The sequence below is a fragment of the Hemibagrus wyckioides genome, linkage group LG10 (assembly GCF_019097595.1).
Source record: "Hemibagrus wyckioides isolate EC202008001 linkage group LG10, SWU_Hwy_1.0, whole genome shotgun sequence".
NCBI classification, from domain to species: domain Eukaryota; kingdom Metazoa; phylum Chordata; class Actinopteri; order Siluriformes; family Bagridae; genus Hemibagrus; species Hemibagrus wyckioides.
In genome coordinates, this window is record NC_080719.1 from 25,010,466 (window position 1) to 25,029,508 (window position 19,043).

Genomic DNA, 19,043 nt, shown 5'->3' on the forward strand with positions numbered 1-19,043 from the left:
GTAGTGGGCAGTGCTTTTGCTTTTGCTGCCTCCCAGCTTTAGAGTTCATGGTTCAAGTTACTTTGTGTTTGGTTTCATATATTTTCCTAAATGTTGTCCAGTTTCCTCCGACCTTGGTGGAATGGCTACTCTAAATTTGCCCTAGCTGTGAATGTGTGTGCAAATGTGTGAGCATTCCCACCTCACACCCACCCAGTGTTCCTAGGATAGGCTAGGGAGCCAATACAACCCTGACCCTGTGCGATGGTCAGAGAAGATGAATGAATTAATTAAATGCTTTAAATTCCTCAGTTTGTGTTCTTGTACTTCTTCCATTTCTGCATTGAGCCTGAGTGCACTGAGCCCCTTTATAATGAGATGACTCCTCTTATGTATCTTTGGAAGTGCGTGGATCTTTTGTAACACAATATGGAGTACAACTTCAGCATCATCCTCGTGATTCTATCATCAAGAAACCAACTTTTCTGTCCATGCTTATATAACAATGTTTTGTACATCTTCCAAAATATGTTAGCGCTTTGATTTAAAATTGGCATGACCCCATGATATATTTATTACAGAGTTTTGAACCCATATCCTGAAAACCATAACCACCCACCCAAAAGTCAGAACAAATGGTCATGAATTAAAATTAAAATTGAAACAAACAAACAAAGAACCTTCTCTGCACCTGAACTTGGTCATCAATTTTTTATTATTCAATTCACAGAAACCTGAACCCATGCAAATAGCATGTATTTGGTTGTCACCTAAAGAAATACAGAGACAAGTACATCTTCAAGTCTGTTTCTACAATGGAAAATCAGGACACTTTATAATAGCCTGTCCATCCAAATCCCTAAGGACCAGCAGGCAATAATAATGACTATTCAGTTCTGTCCTTTCTTCTCCACATAAGAGTGAAAATTCCGTGTAAAATCTTCATTGAAGTCTTCAATGATCATTCTTTGAGCTGTCACTTATTGTGAATGAGAATATCGCGGCACTAGCAGACAGTCTCCCTCTACATGATCAGGATGTGGACAAGAATGATAAGGATCTTAGATGCACTGCTTAATGTTACACTATTGTGTACTGGCCTTGGAGCGATTGAAATAGAGTTTCTAGATATTGCTAAATTCTTCTGGAGATTTTTTTTAATTTAACAGTCATCTCTTACACTCTGAGCATGCATGGCATGACTTGTAGAACAATGAGATACCTTATCTTATGAACAATGACACAAAAATTGCAAGCAGTAATTTATTTGTAATCTGTGACCAAACAAAATCCTTCCATCAAGTGTTTGCTGGATTGTTGGAACTGTTAGCAATACCCCAATGAGCCTGCCCAGTACAGATCTGCCACAACCACTGAAGATTTTCTGCTAGTTACGTTTTATCTGGGAATATTTAATGTTCATAACCTTCACCAGTCACATATGTAAAGCATCCAATTTACTTCTAAAGCAATTTACTTTTGTGACATCTGCACATATTCACCCAGTTAAAAGAGACATAATTATTTTATCATTACATGCAATGGCAAGTCACTTTATATGTTCATTCTGCAGATGAGGAGTTTATATTATTATGACTACAAAGTATGCAGAATGTTTACCGAATAGTTTGTTTGTTTTGTCTATCATATAGTTTAGAATATAAGGTTTTGTCTATTGTCTATATTTGTCTTTTATACTGATTATATGACATCTCATGTTAACTGTAGCACAATGATTCTGTAGAAATTAGATTTCATTACTAACATTACTGTAGATCTGTATCATTTACATTTCTGGCATTTAGCAGACGCCCTTATCCAGAGAGACTTACAATTTATCTCATTTTATATAATTGAGCAACTGAGGGTTAAGGGCCTTGCTCAGGGGCCCCAGCAGTGGCAGTTTGGTGGACCTGGGATTGAAACTCACAACCTTCTGATCAGTAATCCAACACCTTGACCACTAAGATGCCACTTCCTTCTTCCTTCCTTTAAATTCAACCAGTGTAACAGTTTGGATATATTTTCCAAATGTTAGGATGACCTGAGGATGCAGGTCTTACGAGGCTGAAAATACTGTAACTTAATGCCAGCTATACCCCATACTGTAAATCCACAGACTATTATTCATAAGCAGCCCAACAGGGGAGGATTTTGTGCTTACTAAAAGACAGTGCGCGGTACTCAGACAACTTAGTTGTCAACTTCTTACCTTCACCGCATCCTCAAGGGAGTGATTCCAAGGGCACTGTAGCTGTTAGCGTCTAGCAACCACAATTTAGCATGTATAATAATGTCTGATAGAGTCACACATCCAAGGGTGATCTTCAGAACTAGAGTTGAGCTCAAATTTTTTTATCGAGGATGAGACGCCATTTCTTAAATCAGGAGCAATTTTTAGAAATGCAGAAATGTGAAGCAATGCTGAATATTTATTACACTGATGGCTATTTTCTAATCTGTTATTTTAGCTTTCCATTCTTCCATAAACTGCTCTAATTCCACTTAGACTGTTTACTTTTTTATGGTGTTAAGACATAAAATGGTTAATTAAAGTGTTTCCAAATTGAATTTGACAACTGGAGTTGGGCTGTATAAGAGGGGGAAAAAAACAAAACCTTCCAAAACTAATGAGATCTGGACCTCAGTGTCCTCATAGCTAGTTCTGGCCATGATTCTCATAATAGACTAAAATCTACTATATATTTTTAAATTGATAAATCATAGTAATAAAAGAAATCTTGAATATGTTCTTCATAATTTGGCTTATCTGCATTGCACAATGCTCTTTCAGTAAAATATTACTTCTCTTATTCTACAGTTCCCAGTTTTAGTTCTTCTGCCCTGTTGGGACAGAGGCACATCTGCAGAACAGACCTCATACTGCAACTCGAGCTGACAGCAATGCCGGAGAGAATGAGCACAGCCAAGTCTGCCTCAGGTTGAAGAATCGACATGGCACTTTGCCTTGTGTGATTAAATCTCCTTCATGGACTTTGACACATTCCCAGCTGGAGAATAAGTGTTTAAGGTATTAATGAGTTGACCCCACCCCCACCCCCCACAAGAAGCTCACCAAATTCTGTTCCACTGAAAGAGAGAGATACCGAGAACGAGAGATACATACAAGATTGATCATGTGTCTTCCATTTAAGACAGATAGGCAAAGCAAACCAGACATAGAAAAAAACCCACAACCTCTATCTCTAAGGTTTCCCTGCCTGCAGTAAAAACGCTAGCATCCATGTGACTTTTCCATATAACCACCATTCCGACATCTCAGTTTCTTTGCTTTAATTGAAGTCCTCTTGAAAGCTTGGCCTGATATGCAGAAAGCTATCTAAGTGCAAAAGTAATTATTGTGAAATTATGTGCTTATCATTTCAGACTAATATTAGAGAAAATGTCTTTTACATAAGATTCTCCTATATCCTAATGACAATTTTATACATTTTAAACAACTGCAATAATGCATAAGCCTTTCCATCACTAAAAGGCTAAAATAATAATAATAAAAAAGTGCATTAACTTTAACAATTCCACAGGCTGTAGAAGTGATAAGTTATCAGAAATGTGATTCATGCTCCATCTTAAATACTTTCTGTGCTCAGTGGAGGTGTTTCCATGTTTCTTTTGCATTAGCACTAAAGTGTTGAACGAATTGTTTGACATAACGGGTCACATGAATTCAGCTGAGTTTAATTCTCTTTCATTTGTGTAAGGTTTTTACAGCGGATATGGTCAGCTAAATTCAGATCTACATTTGAATTTCAGGCAAAAGTGACATGAGATGACAAGAGGAAGCAAAACCTTGAAGAGAACCAGACTCGAAAGGAAACCCTGACACTCAACAGTGTGATCCTAAAATTTATTTCATTTTATAAACGTATATTATATTGTTAAAAATTGTAATTGTTTAAAGAATGAGCACCTTATCAGAGTAATTTCTAAATTCATTAAGGTTTTAACTTAAAGTCTATTGTAGCAAAATGTTATAATCTGCTAAACATTTAATTTCTTTATATCTCGGTCCTAAGCAAGTGTCACTTATGACAAAAGTATCATTTATTATATGTGTTAGTTTTGTATTGTTGCATCTTCGCTAATTTCCTAGTTTCTTTACATCACTGCTCTGTCTACACCACCACCTTCAAATGGGCTCTAAATGTGTTTACCTTGAGCCCATCTATTTAAGATATCTCAGGTCAGGTCAGGTCTTAATGGAAGCTAGTCTGTCAGCTGCTCTTGCTGCCACTTGGATAAATCCACACTCGTTTGTCAACCATTAGTTCCTCAGTCCTGTGAAGGTAGATTCACCAGAGAATCCAAAGCTCAGTTAATTCATCGTATGTTGTGTCACTGTATTATCACAGGGCAAAAACAAATCAGTCACTCTGCTCTCCAGCTGTTCCTTTTAGTCTGACACTTTAACCGTCCACCTCCTCCCAGCAACTCCAGCACCAGTGTAGATCCAGCTCTTTGACAGCAGCTCATTGCTTCCTGATCTTCCTGGCTGACTGATTGCTGGCAGGTTCATTAAAAAAGCTGCTGTCAGTTTAAAACACATCACGGCTCAGTACGTGTTCTGCAGCACTGTTATAGATTTAGTTTTAGATGATTTTCTGTTTCAGCAAGCAAGCATGGAGGTTCTCCTGTCTTCAACATGCATGACAGAGTTGACTGTAATGATATCTTAGGGCTTACGATTGTATATCTACGGGATGTTCTCGATCCTCCACCTAGTTAGTAACGTGGAGCAAGTGTAAAAATGGGTTTCAATAAATAATTTTAAATGAATAAGGTTTAAGAACCGAGTGTACTGCAGTGCAGTAGTGACTTAAGTATTAAGTTAAGTAAGAAGTTAAGCATTAGAAATAAAAGATGGCTGATAGATTTAGTAAAAAGGTTTATCTCTGGAAAAAAGACCAGACAATGTTTAATCTTCAGCTCCTCAGTATTGGTGAGTCTGTGCCTGCTTTTTCTTGGAACTTGATCAGAGCTTCATCTGTTGTAGCTCATCAGCCTTAGGGTTATGTGTTATGTATTCCGAGATGCTTTTTCTGGTCACCACAATTATATAAATAGCCGAGTTTGTTTAAACTTTGAAGCTATGACTGTTTTTTTTTTTTTTTTAATCTCCACTCTGTCATCAATTATTCCCTGCAGATCTGCCACTCCATGGAGGTTTTTTGTTTTTCTTACCATTCTGCCTAAACTCTTACAAGTGTTTTTCCACCTACTAGAAAAAAACTATTTCCCACAAAAGCAGAACGATTTTTGAAAACAAAACAAAGCTCCAGAGTACACAACTTAAATTGAAAATAGACTGTAGAATGGCCTGGTTGTTGTCTTCACGCTTAATGACCTGCAGTAAGCCTTATTTTGATATATCTGGATTCATGAATATTTAATTTATAGACTTTATAGACTTTGTATTGTGGAAACAAGTCAAAGCAAAAATAAATAAATAAATAAACAAATAAATAAATAAAGCCAATATTAAAAAAAAAAAACAATTCTACAAAATAAATAAATACAAATAAAAAAATTAACTCCCGTGTTAGTACATGACAGTAAAATAAAAAGAGTCTTTCTGTTCTCTCCTTTACATTTATATACACTAATCTACAACCCTTTTTAAAAACAGAATCATCAAGGACACGAAATGAGCAAAAAAAAAAAGGAAAAAAAAAACACACTGTTAAACTTTCCTCCGATACCAAAATCCTCAGTATCTGCTTCAGGACTATTCATCCCAGAGGTCCTGGGCATGCACTACAGGGACTGTAGTTGGTAGGAGTGATTGAGTGTGTATGTGCATGTTTTGTCATTGATATGATCGATGCCAGCCTACAGAGCAGTCTTAAGGGGAGCCAACTCAAACACACGTTGTACTCGATGAAGCAATGGTGCTGAGCTGACTGCTACCTCTCCCCAGCTGCGGCCCGAAAAGCCTGGTGAAAAATGAATGCGGAAACTGGAAAGTCTGGGTGAAAACTCCCCTGGCTCATACAGCCTGAAGAAAAGAGAAAGTGGCCTGTGGGTGAAGTCCTCTGAGACCTGGAGGAATGGGTAAGGCTGACTCTTATACAGCTCCAGCGTCAGCTCAGGGAATTCATTCGTATCAGCATCGGGGCTGGGGAGCTGTACAGATTGCACGGCCATTTCTCATCGATTTATCTTTATTTAACACAATGGCTTCGGGTGACTTATCCGGAATCTATTACGTAATGAAGTCTTAGTGTTTATTATTAGCCATTATCCCAGTTTCATCCCACATTAAGAAACAAGCCAGAGCTATTACCACACAGAGAATATTTTATATGCTAACACTGCCTCTAGTAGATGCTAAAAATCTACTACAAAGAATTACTTATGTTCTGTGCATGAAACAAACAAACAAACAAACAAACAAAAAACACCATATGTACATTAAAGATTACATCATTTTTTCATGAGTATTATCCATAGCAGGATAATGGAATAACATTATCCAACATTATCCATCATCCAATATAGGACATTTCTAATTCAAATAATATCAGATGTTTCAAGATGGTTGAAGTTAGAAACAAAAGTCAACTCTTGCCTTAAAAACTTGAATAAACTCAACTTGAAGATTTTTTCAACTCACAAGTTTAAACCTGAGTCAATATCCAAATCTCGACAATTTTGGTCAGAGAAAAGTACAGTACAGATTTTATTAAGTGAAAGAAATATGATGCATCACAAATTTTGCAGTCGGGATTTTTTTTGCTCCTGAACTTTCCATCAACAGAACACATAAGGTCCACACGTTATTTATAGACAGACTTGTTTTTTGAGTTATTGAAGTTTGGATTAAAGCCCTTCAATTCAAGTAACACACACACACACACACAGATGGGTTGCACTTTCCAGCACTCTACTGAAATAGATAGAATCATGGATCTCCTGGCTATGCTTTATGGACCCCTGGGGATCCCCAGACTCCACTTTGAGGACCACTGACTTAAGGGTATTGTTTATAGGGTTACTAGTTAGATGTGAGCATGGGACTGATTTTATTCCCACAGCCACCTGAGGGAATTCTGAACAGCCGGAAAGTTTGCCTTATTTCGCCTGGATTCCATAGTTATAACTTTTCTTGCAAATTGAACTAATCTAACTAATATATTTGGTCTAAAATATAAGCAAATTCAACCACAGCAACTCTGATCGTGATAAAGCAGTTAATAAAGATGAATAAAAGAATGCTTTAAACAAGTCATGCAGCACTGTTTCAGAATATTTCCATTATGCATTCCAGCCACGCCCACACCCACAATGGCCACGCCCACAAAGACTTCTTTTATTTGGGTCTTGCAGGATCCTGATGTACACCTCTACTAAACCACACCTACAGTTATTAATGTCAGAAAAGAAATCCTTAGAAACTCTGGAATTTATGTAAAAACAGTTTTGTTATAAAGTGATTTTTTTTTATTTCATTACAATAAAAATTCTAATGAAGAATTATGAATTAAATTAGAAACATTTTATTGAGTCAGATATTTGGACTCAATGTATATACTTCTGTTTCTAAGATTTTATAAAGTGTATTGACTTATGCCAAGTAGATTCTGTCAAATGTAATGTGTATGAGCTGATAGCTATTGGGATATGTGTTTATAAATGTTTCATAAACAACTTATAAACAGTTAAGGCCATAAGTTTACATAAGCCTTGTAGAAAAAAGTTAATTTAAAAAATAAAATTAAAATTGATCATAAAAATGGTTCTGGCCTGAACAAGCTATTTCACATAACAGATACTTACATATTTCCACAAGACACAATAATAACTGAATTTGCCTCGATCCAGTTCAAAAGTTTTCATACGCTTGATTCTCAACAATGTGTATTATTACCTGGATGTTATTTTGTGATAGTTCTTCATGAGTTCTTGGCTTTGTCCTGAGCACAGTTTTTCAGAAAAAATCCTCCTGTACAATTATTTGCTTTTCCAGTATCTTCTACATCTTTGACCCCTTACCAACTCTGTCCCCTTTTACTTTAATGAGAGAGTGCACTTGAGCTGCCATAGACTCCACGGGTAAAGTGCAAAACCTTATGCTCCAGTTTAGATCTTCAAAGTAAATGGTGATATCAAACCCATTTCTGTTTCCTGAGATGCTTCAAGTATTTCTTCTTAAAAATTTGAAGACTTCAACCACTAACATTCTGTTAAAGCTAAAAAGTCAAAAGCCAAAATCGTCCTGACTAATTTTATATCAGACTTGCAATGATAAAATTATCCATTTCTTTATTGCGACTGAAATTCTTTCTATTCTCCTGGTGAAACGAAACATCAGTGAACTGCTAAAAAAATGTTAAAGTTAAAAATATCAACCTAGAAATAGTGCTGAATCTATGATATTAAATATTCATAGTATTTCTTTGTTGGAATGTTTGTAAAATTCTACAAATTCCAGTGTGGTTGATTGATACTCTACATTATATCTGCCCTTTTTTAAAATAAAAAAGAATTTTATAATGACAGTGTTGTGTATATTTACTGAGTCTGGTTTTGGGCAGTGATGTTTGCACCATTATATCTGATCTTCCGGAAGTACACAGAAGAAAAACACATTTACTGAGTCTAGGAGAAGAAAATACTCTAAAAGCTAATGTTCCTGAGCTGCTGTGAGTCACCCTGACAACCTTGTAAAAGAAATTCACAGTAATTACTCTTACTCTACTGGCACGAATTAGCAGAATAATTTGGACACACGTCAAATGCCAAATCACCAAAACCAGATCTTACGTCAGTACGCCAGAAATAAATACAGACAATGACCTGATTAAATGGCTAGCTCACTGCTGCTCGTTGTGCTGTGTTCTGCTTTTACAGAATGAGCACAGTTGGACTGCAGCGCCTGTGATGAGGGACAAACACAGCACTGAAACATCACAATAAACCACAAAATTGCTGATAAGCAGCTGGAAATCTGGCACCTTGAGCAACAACAAAGATATATATATATATATATATATATATATATAGATGTCACCTGATTTGGGTGTTACAGCAAATTTAGAGGAAAACTGATGAGAGCTGGTTTTACTTTGCATGCTGATTGGAATAAGACTTTACAAATGTGGGTTTAAGGTCGGTAAAGAGATTTTACAGATGTTCTGTAGCCTTATAAACACTATTCTTAAATGAAGGAGAATTTTTCACATTTACATTTTTTTGTAATAATTATTCATAAAATGGTTTCATTTGATTCAAAGACTCAAGCTTTTGGACATTATTTATTTTTTTTAAAGTTCCTATTGATATGAGTGTGCTGAATAATTTCTGCACACTACAGAAAAGTAAAATACATGAAAAAAAAGAAATAAAAATATGCAAACAAAAAATAAATTAAATACAATTAAATAAAAATTAATTAAAGATAAAGAAATAAAAACTAAATTAAAATAAAAAATTAATTAAAATAAATAAATAACATTTATAAACATTTTTAAACATTACGAAATACTAAGTCAAAATAATAAATGATTTATTCCTCCTTACTCTATTACTTATTGTGCAGTAAGTCACAATAATGAAATACTAAACAAACCAACAACTTAATGATAGAAACAAAATTATGTTCACAGTTTGTGGTTCAGAGCTCCAGTACTTACTCAGATCTCAAAGCTAGCAGTTATCACACGTTAGATTTCATGATAAAATGGCTGCTTTTGAAACAAGAGCCATCTGATCAGATTTTTGTTCTCCTAACCCTTCATAAAAAACCTAGTGTGTTCTACCAACACTGAGCAGAGCTTATCCTAAAGGCTAATAGCTAGTAGTTATCATGGGTAAACCTAGCTGCTTTTTTATGTTCCTTCAAGCAAACATCATCATTATGAAAAAAAAGAAAGTAAAAGCATGGATCAATGCTCACTTTTGAATCTTAAAGACATACAGTATGGAAGCACACTTACATTTTTTTTTCTATATTTTTTCATCCTTCAGGGAGATATAACTGGCATCTGTTGGTATAAATGTGCAAATTTGCACAAGGCACACTTGAGAATAAAGTAGGAACGAGCAGAAAGCTATGTAGCGAGCACATGGGGAATATGTTTATGCTCATGGCGCACCATAGCCATGTTAGAGCTATGAATCATGTGCATGTGTTATTTCTAAAACATTGTCCCTCAGTGCTTACAGGATCCATGAGACTGCAGGCATGAGGTTATTTTTTTACACTGACAAAAACTTTTGCATGCATAAACAAATCCCATCTTGTAACTCACCAGATACACACACACACACACACACACACACACACACACACTGAAATAATACATTGCTTATTATAAATAACTTGAATAGATTCTTAATAATTGATTTAATTATAATTTAATTTATAAATGATTGAATAGATTCTTTCTGATTATAAAGTCTAGACACTTTAAATTTTCCAAACTCAAAATGTGAAAGAATTCCACTTAAAGCTAAATCTTTCTCTAACAAAATGCCAGTTCTAAATCGGAAAAAGCTTTTAGACAGATGTGCACTGTAAATCCTCTCCTGGTTGTTTGAATGTTTCATGAAATTTTTCTTTCTTTCTTTGCTCTTTCAGAGTGTCCCATTTGGTGTAGTCCCACAGGACCTCTGGGCCTGGCTCAGAAACTCAACCCAGCCTTTGTGTGTGTGTGTGTGTGTGTGTGTGTGTGTGTATCCACGAGAACTCTCTCTCCTCTCTAGGTTTTATTCAGGAAAGTTTTTTCAGTCCTTTTCTGCTTGACACTTCCAGTTCTACTCCTTGAATTCCAAATATCTGCTTCTACATATGGCAATAAGTTTAAAACAAAATAGAAACTACACCAGCTATATTTATATATTAATTAAATTAATTAGCTGAAGGCAGCTCATCAGACCAGAGACAAAAGGGCTAAAGACATTAGCTTAGAAAGCAGTGAGAACCTCTCTAGTCTGATTACGAAATTATCTTGAAATATAACCGAAAGTTGAACAAAGGAGTTAAGAGTATTCCTGGTCCAAAGCTTTTTTTTTGTTTTGTTTTGTTTTTAAAAATAAACCACTTTCAATTGTTTTATTTATAATAATAAACTAATCATTAATGGTTAATAGTTAAAAGGTAACTGTTGTTGCATCCAGTTATGGAAGTTCCGTATTAAGACATTTGTAATCAAATGGAGTCATGGATATGCAGGAAACAACAAAGAACTTCATTACCCATCAGCCCCAGCATGTCACATGTCCTAATCACTCACACCTGTTTAACCTCTAATTAGAAACCCTGTACAGTGGAACCTCGGCATATGAATTCCCTTCATTATGAAGTTTCACCTTAAGAATTTTTCAAGAAATTAGCATCGGCATATGAAGCAGTTTCAGCATACAAACGAACCGAACCGAACCCTGGTTAAGTTGCTTGTTAAACTTGTTAAAGCCAGTGGAAAGCCAAGCGAAGCGAGTGTACGAATTTTACTAATTCAGTCAGTGAAAGCTTGCCACGATACCAACGTTGTCTTCAGCATGTTTTCAACAGCTAGGTGATTTTTGGGGTGTTTTTTTGTTGACAGATTGGTGGTGTGGGCGGTCTGTTCTATTTTCAGCCCAAGCTTGGTGGCACGACTTCCTGTGAGGAGCCTTGACATGGAATGCTTGGCTTGGGTCAGTTCTTTGTAAGCAGCCATACAGTTTACATACGCTTCGTATTGGGAATATTGATCATATTTTTAGGTGGCTGGAACGGATTATCTGCTTTTACATTATTTCTGATGGGAAAATTCATTTCAATACAAATTTTCACCTAAAGAGCAAATTAAATTCCTATACCAAAGTTGCTGCATTATATGTTCCAGCATCTGTTTATCAGTTTTTGTTGCACTGTCTGCCTTTTTCTACATGACACTCAACTTTTACAAATTTTACTTGCACTAAAACAAAAAAATCAGTCAAGATTTTTATCCTGTCAAACTTTTTAAGGCCATGTTTTATTCAGTCTAAACATGCGAAAAGTTTTATAATGTTAAACATGTAAATATTTTGTTATTGTTAAAAAGCAGTAAGCATGAAAAATGGGCTGACAGAGACCATATTTTATCTAAGCAATCACTGTCTCTGGAGGCAAGAAGGGTGAGCGATGGATTTTAATAAAGAAATGCTGCACAAGAAGCGGCCACAAGCCACGTGCTGGTCTTTGTGCTCTCACCACCAACACACTTCCATATTTATAAAGAAGTAAACAGGAACAGGTCAAAGGCAAAGTGAACTATAATAGAACACAGAGACGATGACTTGGTAATATGAGATATTATTGCTGAGACCCTTCATGCTGAGCACACAGACACAGAGCATATCAGAAAGGTAAACTAATCAAGAACCAAACACAGCTCAGGTGAACACAGTCAGGTAACTGACCAATGACAGGACAGCTGCAGAGACAGGACTAAAACGTAAACAAAGGCACAGTGGTGTAATAAATATGTGCCAAGACGATGAATTCATGACAGAGTGAGAATAGCTATGAAATTGTGACAAATTCCCCTTTACAGTCTAAGTCACAAATAAAATGAAAGCTAAAACTTGGTTTTCGAAGCTAAATCCTAGTTGTTGAGTTTATTTATGTACTGCTTGGAAGTGCCTTTTTTTTACTATGAGCATTTATGTGAAGAATGAATTATGCTCATCCATCACGATCGCTACGTCTAGAAGAACTCTGTCGTTCGCGGGGTATGTTAGAGCGAAGAAAAAGAGCGCACTGCCTTTAAGCTTCTTTTCTAAAGAGACACGTTTCGCTTTGAGGAACATAGCAAAGGGGAAGAAAAACAAGTCTTCAAAGGTGTGAAACAAAGTCTTCAATATATTTAACCACATGCATCATCGTTTAACACACCTGATCCAAAAATATCATGGTCTATTTAGGAGTCTGAGAATATCATCGAGTTGTTTGGAATACTTTGCATGGAAATGAAGTTCGAGGCGTATTTCATAAACCGGAGAAATATGAATGTTTTTAGGTTTATGAAGCAGTGGGGCAAACAGTTTGTCAGGAAGCACACACTACCTGTCCTTATATTGCATTTAGGTTATGCTCTAAACTAAATTTCCTAAGTATGCAGACTGCAGATTTTAACATCCAGCACTCAAGAGCAATCTGACAAACAGATGAATAATTATAGAGGTACTCGACTTGGAATTCAGTGGATGAACATACCTTTGCAACTGTCTCGTGAAGTCCGAAGGCGGGGTCCAAGGTCTCCGCTAACGACGACTCGAAGGGGAAAAAAGCCTCGGAGAGGAAGCGAGCGCTCTAGATTTAAAAAAATATGCAGAGAAAAAAAAAAAGACATGAGCCATTTCAAACCATGAGTGAGGACCTTTTAAGCTTTGCTACTGCATAGATAATGGTATTTGAAACATGTTTCTCATGGCATTAAGCCTTACTTTTCAATCGCATACACCCGTTTCTTGTTCAATGACACTTGAGGAGCTTCTACAGCCGAAAGAGGGCTCATTACGAAATATCCTTTCCATTTCAAGGGTCACAGCAGTAAAGCAGATATGTACTTCAATCAGGACATCACCATCCCATGCCTATCAGTGGTCTGGCCTCTAAAGGATTCATATAGCTTTTGTAAATGTTTTCATAATCTGAAGCGTAAACTATTGTATTCATTTATGCTAAAGATCTCCACTAGGATGCGTCTTGTAGTGTGTAAGAAATCTTAGCATGCTGCAATACACAAGAATACACGTGATCATATATATGCGTGTAAACATAGGATTCTGATTTCTGTAGAGTGGCAAACATATCAAACCAGGGGGCTAGGCACAAAAAAGCACAACCACAACAGCAACAAACAAACAGGCTTGAGTTGAAAAGCTGAGGCTGCCTTGAAAAGCCCACAAAATGACAGCTCCTTTTTCCACTCCATCTGTCCCTTTATATCCTTTGTACTAGCCATGCAGAATAGCACAACAAAGACAGATCCACATAGAAGATTAGAGGCATTAGATGCAGTGCCACATTGCCCACTCCACTCTTCATCTCCCTGAAGACCTGACCTTGATGTTTTGAAGCACAATGGCTCGCCAGAGTCTATTACTCAAGCATTTGTAAGGAGCCATCTTGTATCAGTTGATACTACATGACCTCAGACAAACAAAAGGCAGCGCAGGACATTTTCTGTAATAACCGCTTTCACGTAATAATACTCTTCTGGTGGTCTGATGGTTCATAAAAGGTTATTTTGAACAAAGTGCATCTCCTTCACGGAGTTCGGTTACGAGAGTGCCAAAGCTGTGCTCTGCGCTGGGCAATTTAAATAAAACCCCATTACTTTTCTGAGATTTGAGAGCAGACTAAAGCTGTCAAGATGGCTTGTGAGAAAATGGTGTAATCTCCTGACCTAGTTGAAGTAAGCCTGGGAACGTGCTGAGGTTCCTCAGGGCTGTGTCCTCATCCAAGTGAACCTTTATCTTTCAACTGATAAATTAGGGGTGCAAATATCTAGCCGTGAGGAACTTCAGCTTTACCATTGTATCTAGCTCCTTAATCATAAAAGGATCATGGTTAGCAACATGTACAAAAGGGATATCACTTCCGGGCAGTGCGGCCAACGTAGACCATGAGCTCTGACCCGTCCAGCATATCTCCTCTGGGGTCTCCAAAAAAAAAAACTAGTTCATAATTACATTGTTGATGTACACTGAGTTAATGAAAAATTAGTCTCTTTCATCCGTCTGCAGTGGCTCCCTGTAGCTTTAAAAAAACAAAAAAAACACTGGGAATAAAATAAAGGCTAGTCAATGGAATACCTCTTATTTTCCATTGATCAAAGTGTTCTTGTTACATTAAAATAAAAAGTGTTTTAATATTTAATATGTCGCTCAAAATATGCATCACATGCTACATGTGTTACCGGTCGCCGCATGCTAGGTAAAGAAGTTAGATTCTATAGTTCGACTCGTGTTAAGCTAACTGTAAATAAAAGTCTGGGAAGAAAATAGAACGTTTAATGCTTTATGGACAGATTAATTTGCCTTCACTGCTGATGATGCTGGCTTACCAAAAATTAGCACACAACAAAAAATCGAATGTAGAAAGACATTTCCAGAAAAACACACAGGATTTGCTGTAAAGTACAAAGTTGGAGATGAACGAAAACAAAAACAATGTCGGATGTTTCGGAAAGCTGAGCAGAACAAAAAAAAAAGTTTCCTTTTTGTAGTTTATAATTTTATAAATGCAACAAACTCACTGGATATAAAGCTTTCTATGCCATGTTATCTTCATTTCAGGGGTCAAATCGGTTTTGTGGTTCCATGTAAATTTTATTCGGTGAGAAAAGGGCAAAAATGTCTCGTTTGATGTTGAAGGTTGCAGACCCCTCCTTTAGATCATACCGAATTACAGATTCAGGTATGTATTTAGAGCACCGAACATAGACAATAGCATTGCATTACACTCCTATTACCAAAATACACTCATACCACAAAATGTCTGCTGTAAGCCTCCCTTATTGCACAGCTGCAGGTAGTATGATGAAAAACTGCTCCAATTTATTCTCTAGATAACTAAACGACGCATTATTGCTGGACTAACTGCTGAATGGCCAAATGTGTAACAAGTAATTATAAGCCAATAGCTGAAAAATGCTGTTTAGAGTCGTACAGAAACATATGCTTTTTTAATAAGCGCTGGTACAAAGGTAAACGAAATGATTAAACGCTAGCCATAAACAGCTGGTTCTTAAACTAATTTAACCTACACTGAATACCTTTAACCTTTCACTGTGGCGGTAGTCTTAGGGGTAAGTTATGTGGTGGTAGTCTTAGGGGTTATTCATATGAGGTTATGTTTCTTAAATGCACTTCACAAGACTCACACTAATACATAACTAACGATACAAAATACAAGGACTGGTACAGATTTTTCTGAGAGTTCAACCACACTTCCTCCAGCATCTAATGATCAATAGACAGGATTGAATCAGTGAAGCTGAAGAACAGTGACCAGTGTTTTATTCTGCTGTATTGTAGCACTCTAGTATATTTCAGTCAGCTGAACAGGGACCTGCAGGAACTGGGCAACAGCCAAATAGCTTACAAAATGGTTTTGTTGATGAGCATTCTTTACTCTATGCGACATATCCTCGGAAATATGGAACAAACAAATCCTAAACTAAAATACAATAGAGCTAGCACAAGCCTGTATGCAGTGGCATGCCAATGCTCGCCAGAGGGCCAAGAAGCCAGTTGGAGCTGCTGGCGGATGCGGGAGCGTGGAGGAATAATCACAGTCTCCCCACCATGCCGAGCGGGACACACACTGTTTATGCAAGCTGCAAAATGAGGCTTTAAATGGAGTAATCAGCGTGAGGCGATATATCAGGCTGCTCTAAAAAGTCTAGCTTTGAAGCATGGGACAGTGTGCCTGGAGCTGTTTAGCTCAACATCCTCTCCCAGCAACCAGAACTAATGTTCTGTTGAGGTAACAAGCTGTATGAATATTCAATCCACAATGAGACAGCGATATGTGGAAGGTGCTAAGCAGTACGCAAGGCCAGCAGAGGGGAATCATCTGTCATATCATGTAGCTATCACTAATTCCATTGGCCACACACCTCAAAGGGAGAGTTAATGCTTAAATAAGCTAGTAAAATACTAATTAGTTAATAAAAATCTACTTTGAAGGTTGTTCAAAGGTAAACGGAAAAAGGCTTCAGGCTTGTTTTGACGTTCTTTTGGCTAGCTGACTTTTTATAAGTATATAAATATGGAAAGAAGAATTGAAAAATCGCCTGGATGCAGTTCATTTTTTGTTCAAATCTGTTAGAACAAACAATTAAATACGCAAAAAAAAAAAAAAGAGAAACCCAGATACACAAGATTTACGGTGATAGACCTCTGCGAGAACACACACTTTCAGATTGGGAAAACACAAAAGGATCATTTGCCAGAGCTGAGACAGACTGTTGAATAAACAATGAGGTCGGTCTCGTGCGGTAATTTCTAAATCTGCTTCTTTTGTTTAATTCAAAGAGACAATAAAGGCTCACATTTCTAAATAGGGTTTTTAATACCAGCAGAATTTCAACAAAACCAAACATCGAAATCATTCATTATTCATCAGTACTCTCTAATCTTCCCAATAAATTGTTATTGACCTCATTTAACAAAAAATCCATTAAGTGTCTTGTGACCTGTTAGACAGTTATTAGTCATTAGAAACCTGAACGCTCACCATCAATTTTTAAAGTAGGTTGTGTGAGAACCAGTGAGTACTGGTTATTCCAAACACAAAATGATCCTAAGCATGAGTAATGAACTCACTTTAACATTCAAGACGTTTCACAAGTTCTTGATGAGTTCAGTCATGTGTGTTATTCTGCACTTCAGGTGTGTCTGATCCCAACAGACCTGTCCAACTTAAGACAGTCAGATGAACTAATGACTGCTTCCTACTCTAGCCTCAGCAGCCAGTATCTGAACAGTCCAGAGACAGCCACAGATGGACTCAGGTGGGTAGCCATTCTGTTTGCTATTTTAGTCCCAGTCTTGTGAGATTGTGATCAATTAGACTGTGTGAGTTGTGTTTGTCTGTTGCATTGCCTCGGGGTTTCTTTGCTGAAGTAGACTTCAGAGCGGCTTTGTTGAATCCGACTGCACCCTACTGGATCAAGACACAACAGGGTACCGATATATTAAGAAACCTGTCAGTAAAAACTTTTGACCAATGTTGTTATGTCCTCATTCTTCTGCAACTTGCTGTGAGGGTGTAAAACTCAATTTCTTAAAAAAAAAGACAACAACAACATAATTTGTAATACGTCACACTACAGACATTAGAATTTTGTGGTCTGGTCTTTCAAGAGACGGTCTGGAATGATAGATTTGATTCATTTTTTCAGTTTTCCCAGAAGATCCTCATGAGGCAGCATGTCTAACGCATAAGATGATGTAGATACAAGAGCTTCAGTTACTGTTCATATCAAACATCAGAATGTGTAAATAATTCGATTTCAGCAGCCTCTAGAGTTTGCTGCGTAAAACAAAAAACATCCAGTGAGTAGCATTTATCAGGTTGGGAATGACCGGTTCAAGCTGACAGAATGTCTACAGCAAGAGTGTCCAGTCTTATCCACAAAAAGAGCCGGTGTGTATGTGCGGGTTTTCATACCAATCAAGCAGGAGACACCCCTGATTCCACCTGTTTAATCTTGGCTTTCAATAGACTCAGGTATGGCTTCTGCTTGGCTGGAATGAAAACCTGCACCTACACTGGCCCTTTCCGGATGAGACTGGACACTCCTGGACTGCAGTAACTAAACTAACCACTCTTTACACCTTCAGTGAATAGAAAAGCATCTCATAAAGCTCATAAGACCAGAAAGGCTCTGTGTTGTTGATTAGAGGTTTGGAGTTCAAGACCCAGCACCACCAACTCCACTGTTGGACAATTGAGCAAGTCCCTTAACCCTCCCTGCTCTAGGGGGGCACTGTATCGTAGGTGCCCCTGTACTCTGACCCCAACTTCCTCAGCTGGGATATGTGAAGAAAAGTATTCCACTGTGCTGTAATGAATGTGTCGCGATAATAATTGTTAATTGTTAAATTTTGGGCTACACTGGGTGCATGTTCCTCAAAACGGGACTACAGAAGATTGAGGAAAAAAACAAACAAACATTTAATTGCATTGCTGCAGCATGACTGGCTTATGCTATGGGTTAGATAGTAGATTAATTTACTTTGCTAGCAGCTTGACTTGCAAGTAAACTATACCACCAAAATCCCTGGTCCTAAGTGTTTACTGGCCATTAGATAAATCTTTCCATGACATTAGTTTATAGTTATGAACCCTGTAACTCTGGCCATAATGTTGAGACGACAGATTTAGTGATTGTTTTGATCTGGCTAATAAAGAGAAGATACAGGTCATCAAGGTTTCTGATTTGATCTTTGTGTCTCCAGGTATTAAAAATAAACGTTTGTTCTATTGTACGTATAATTCTTCTCGAGCGACAATGCTCATGTTTGTTTACTTGCATGTGAAGCCAATTTGTTTATTGCAT

General features: G+C 37.1%; 1 protein-coding gene across 2 annotated transcripts in view; it reads right to left on the reverse strand.

Annotated features, from left to right (window-relative positions):
• Positions 1-19,043, reverse strand: part of LOC131360937 (inactive N-acetylated-alpha-linked acidic dipeptidase-like protein 2) — a 266,958-nt gene that overhangs the window by 33,825 nt on the left and 214,090 nt on the right. For both annotated transcript variants that reach the window (XM_058401795.1, XM_058401796.1), the window contains one exon: positions 13,184-13,279. In XM_058401795.1, coding sequence (XP_058257778.1) covers positions 13,184-13,279 — 96 coding nt within the window. The remainder of the gene's footprint in view (positions 1-13,183; positions 13,280-19,043) is intronic.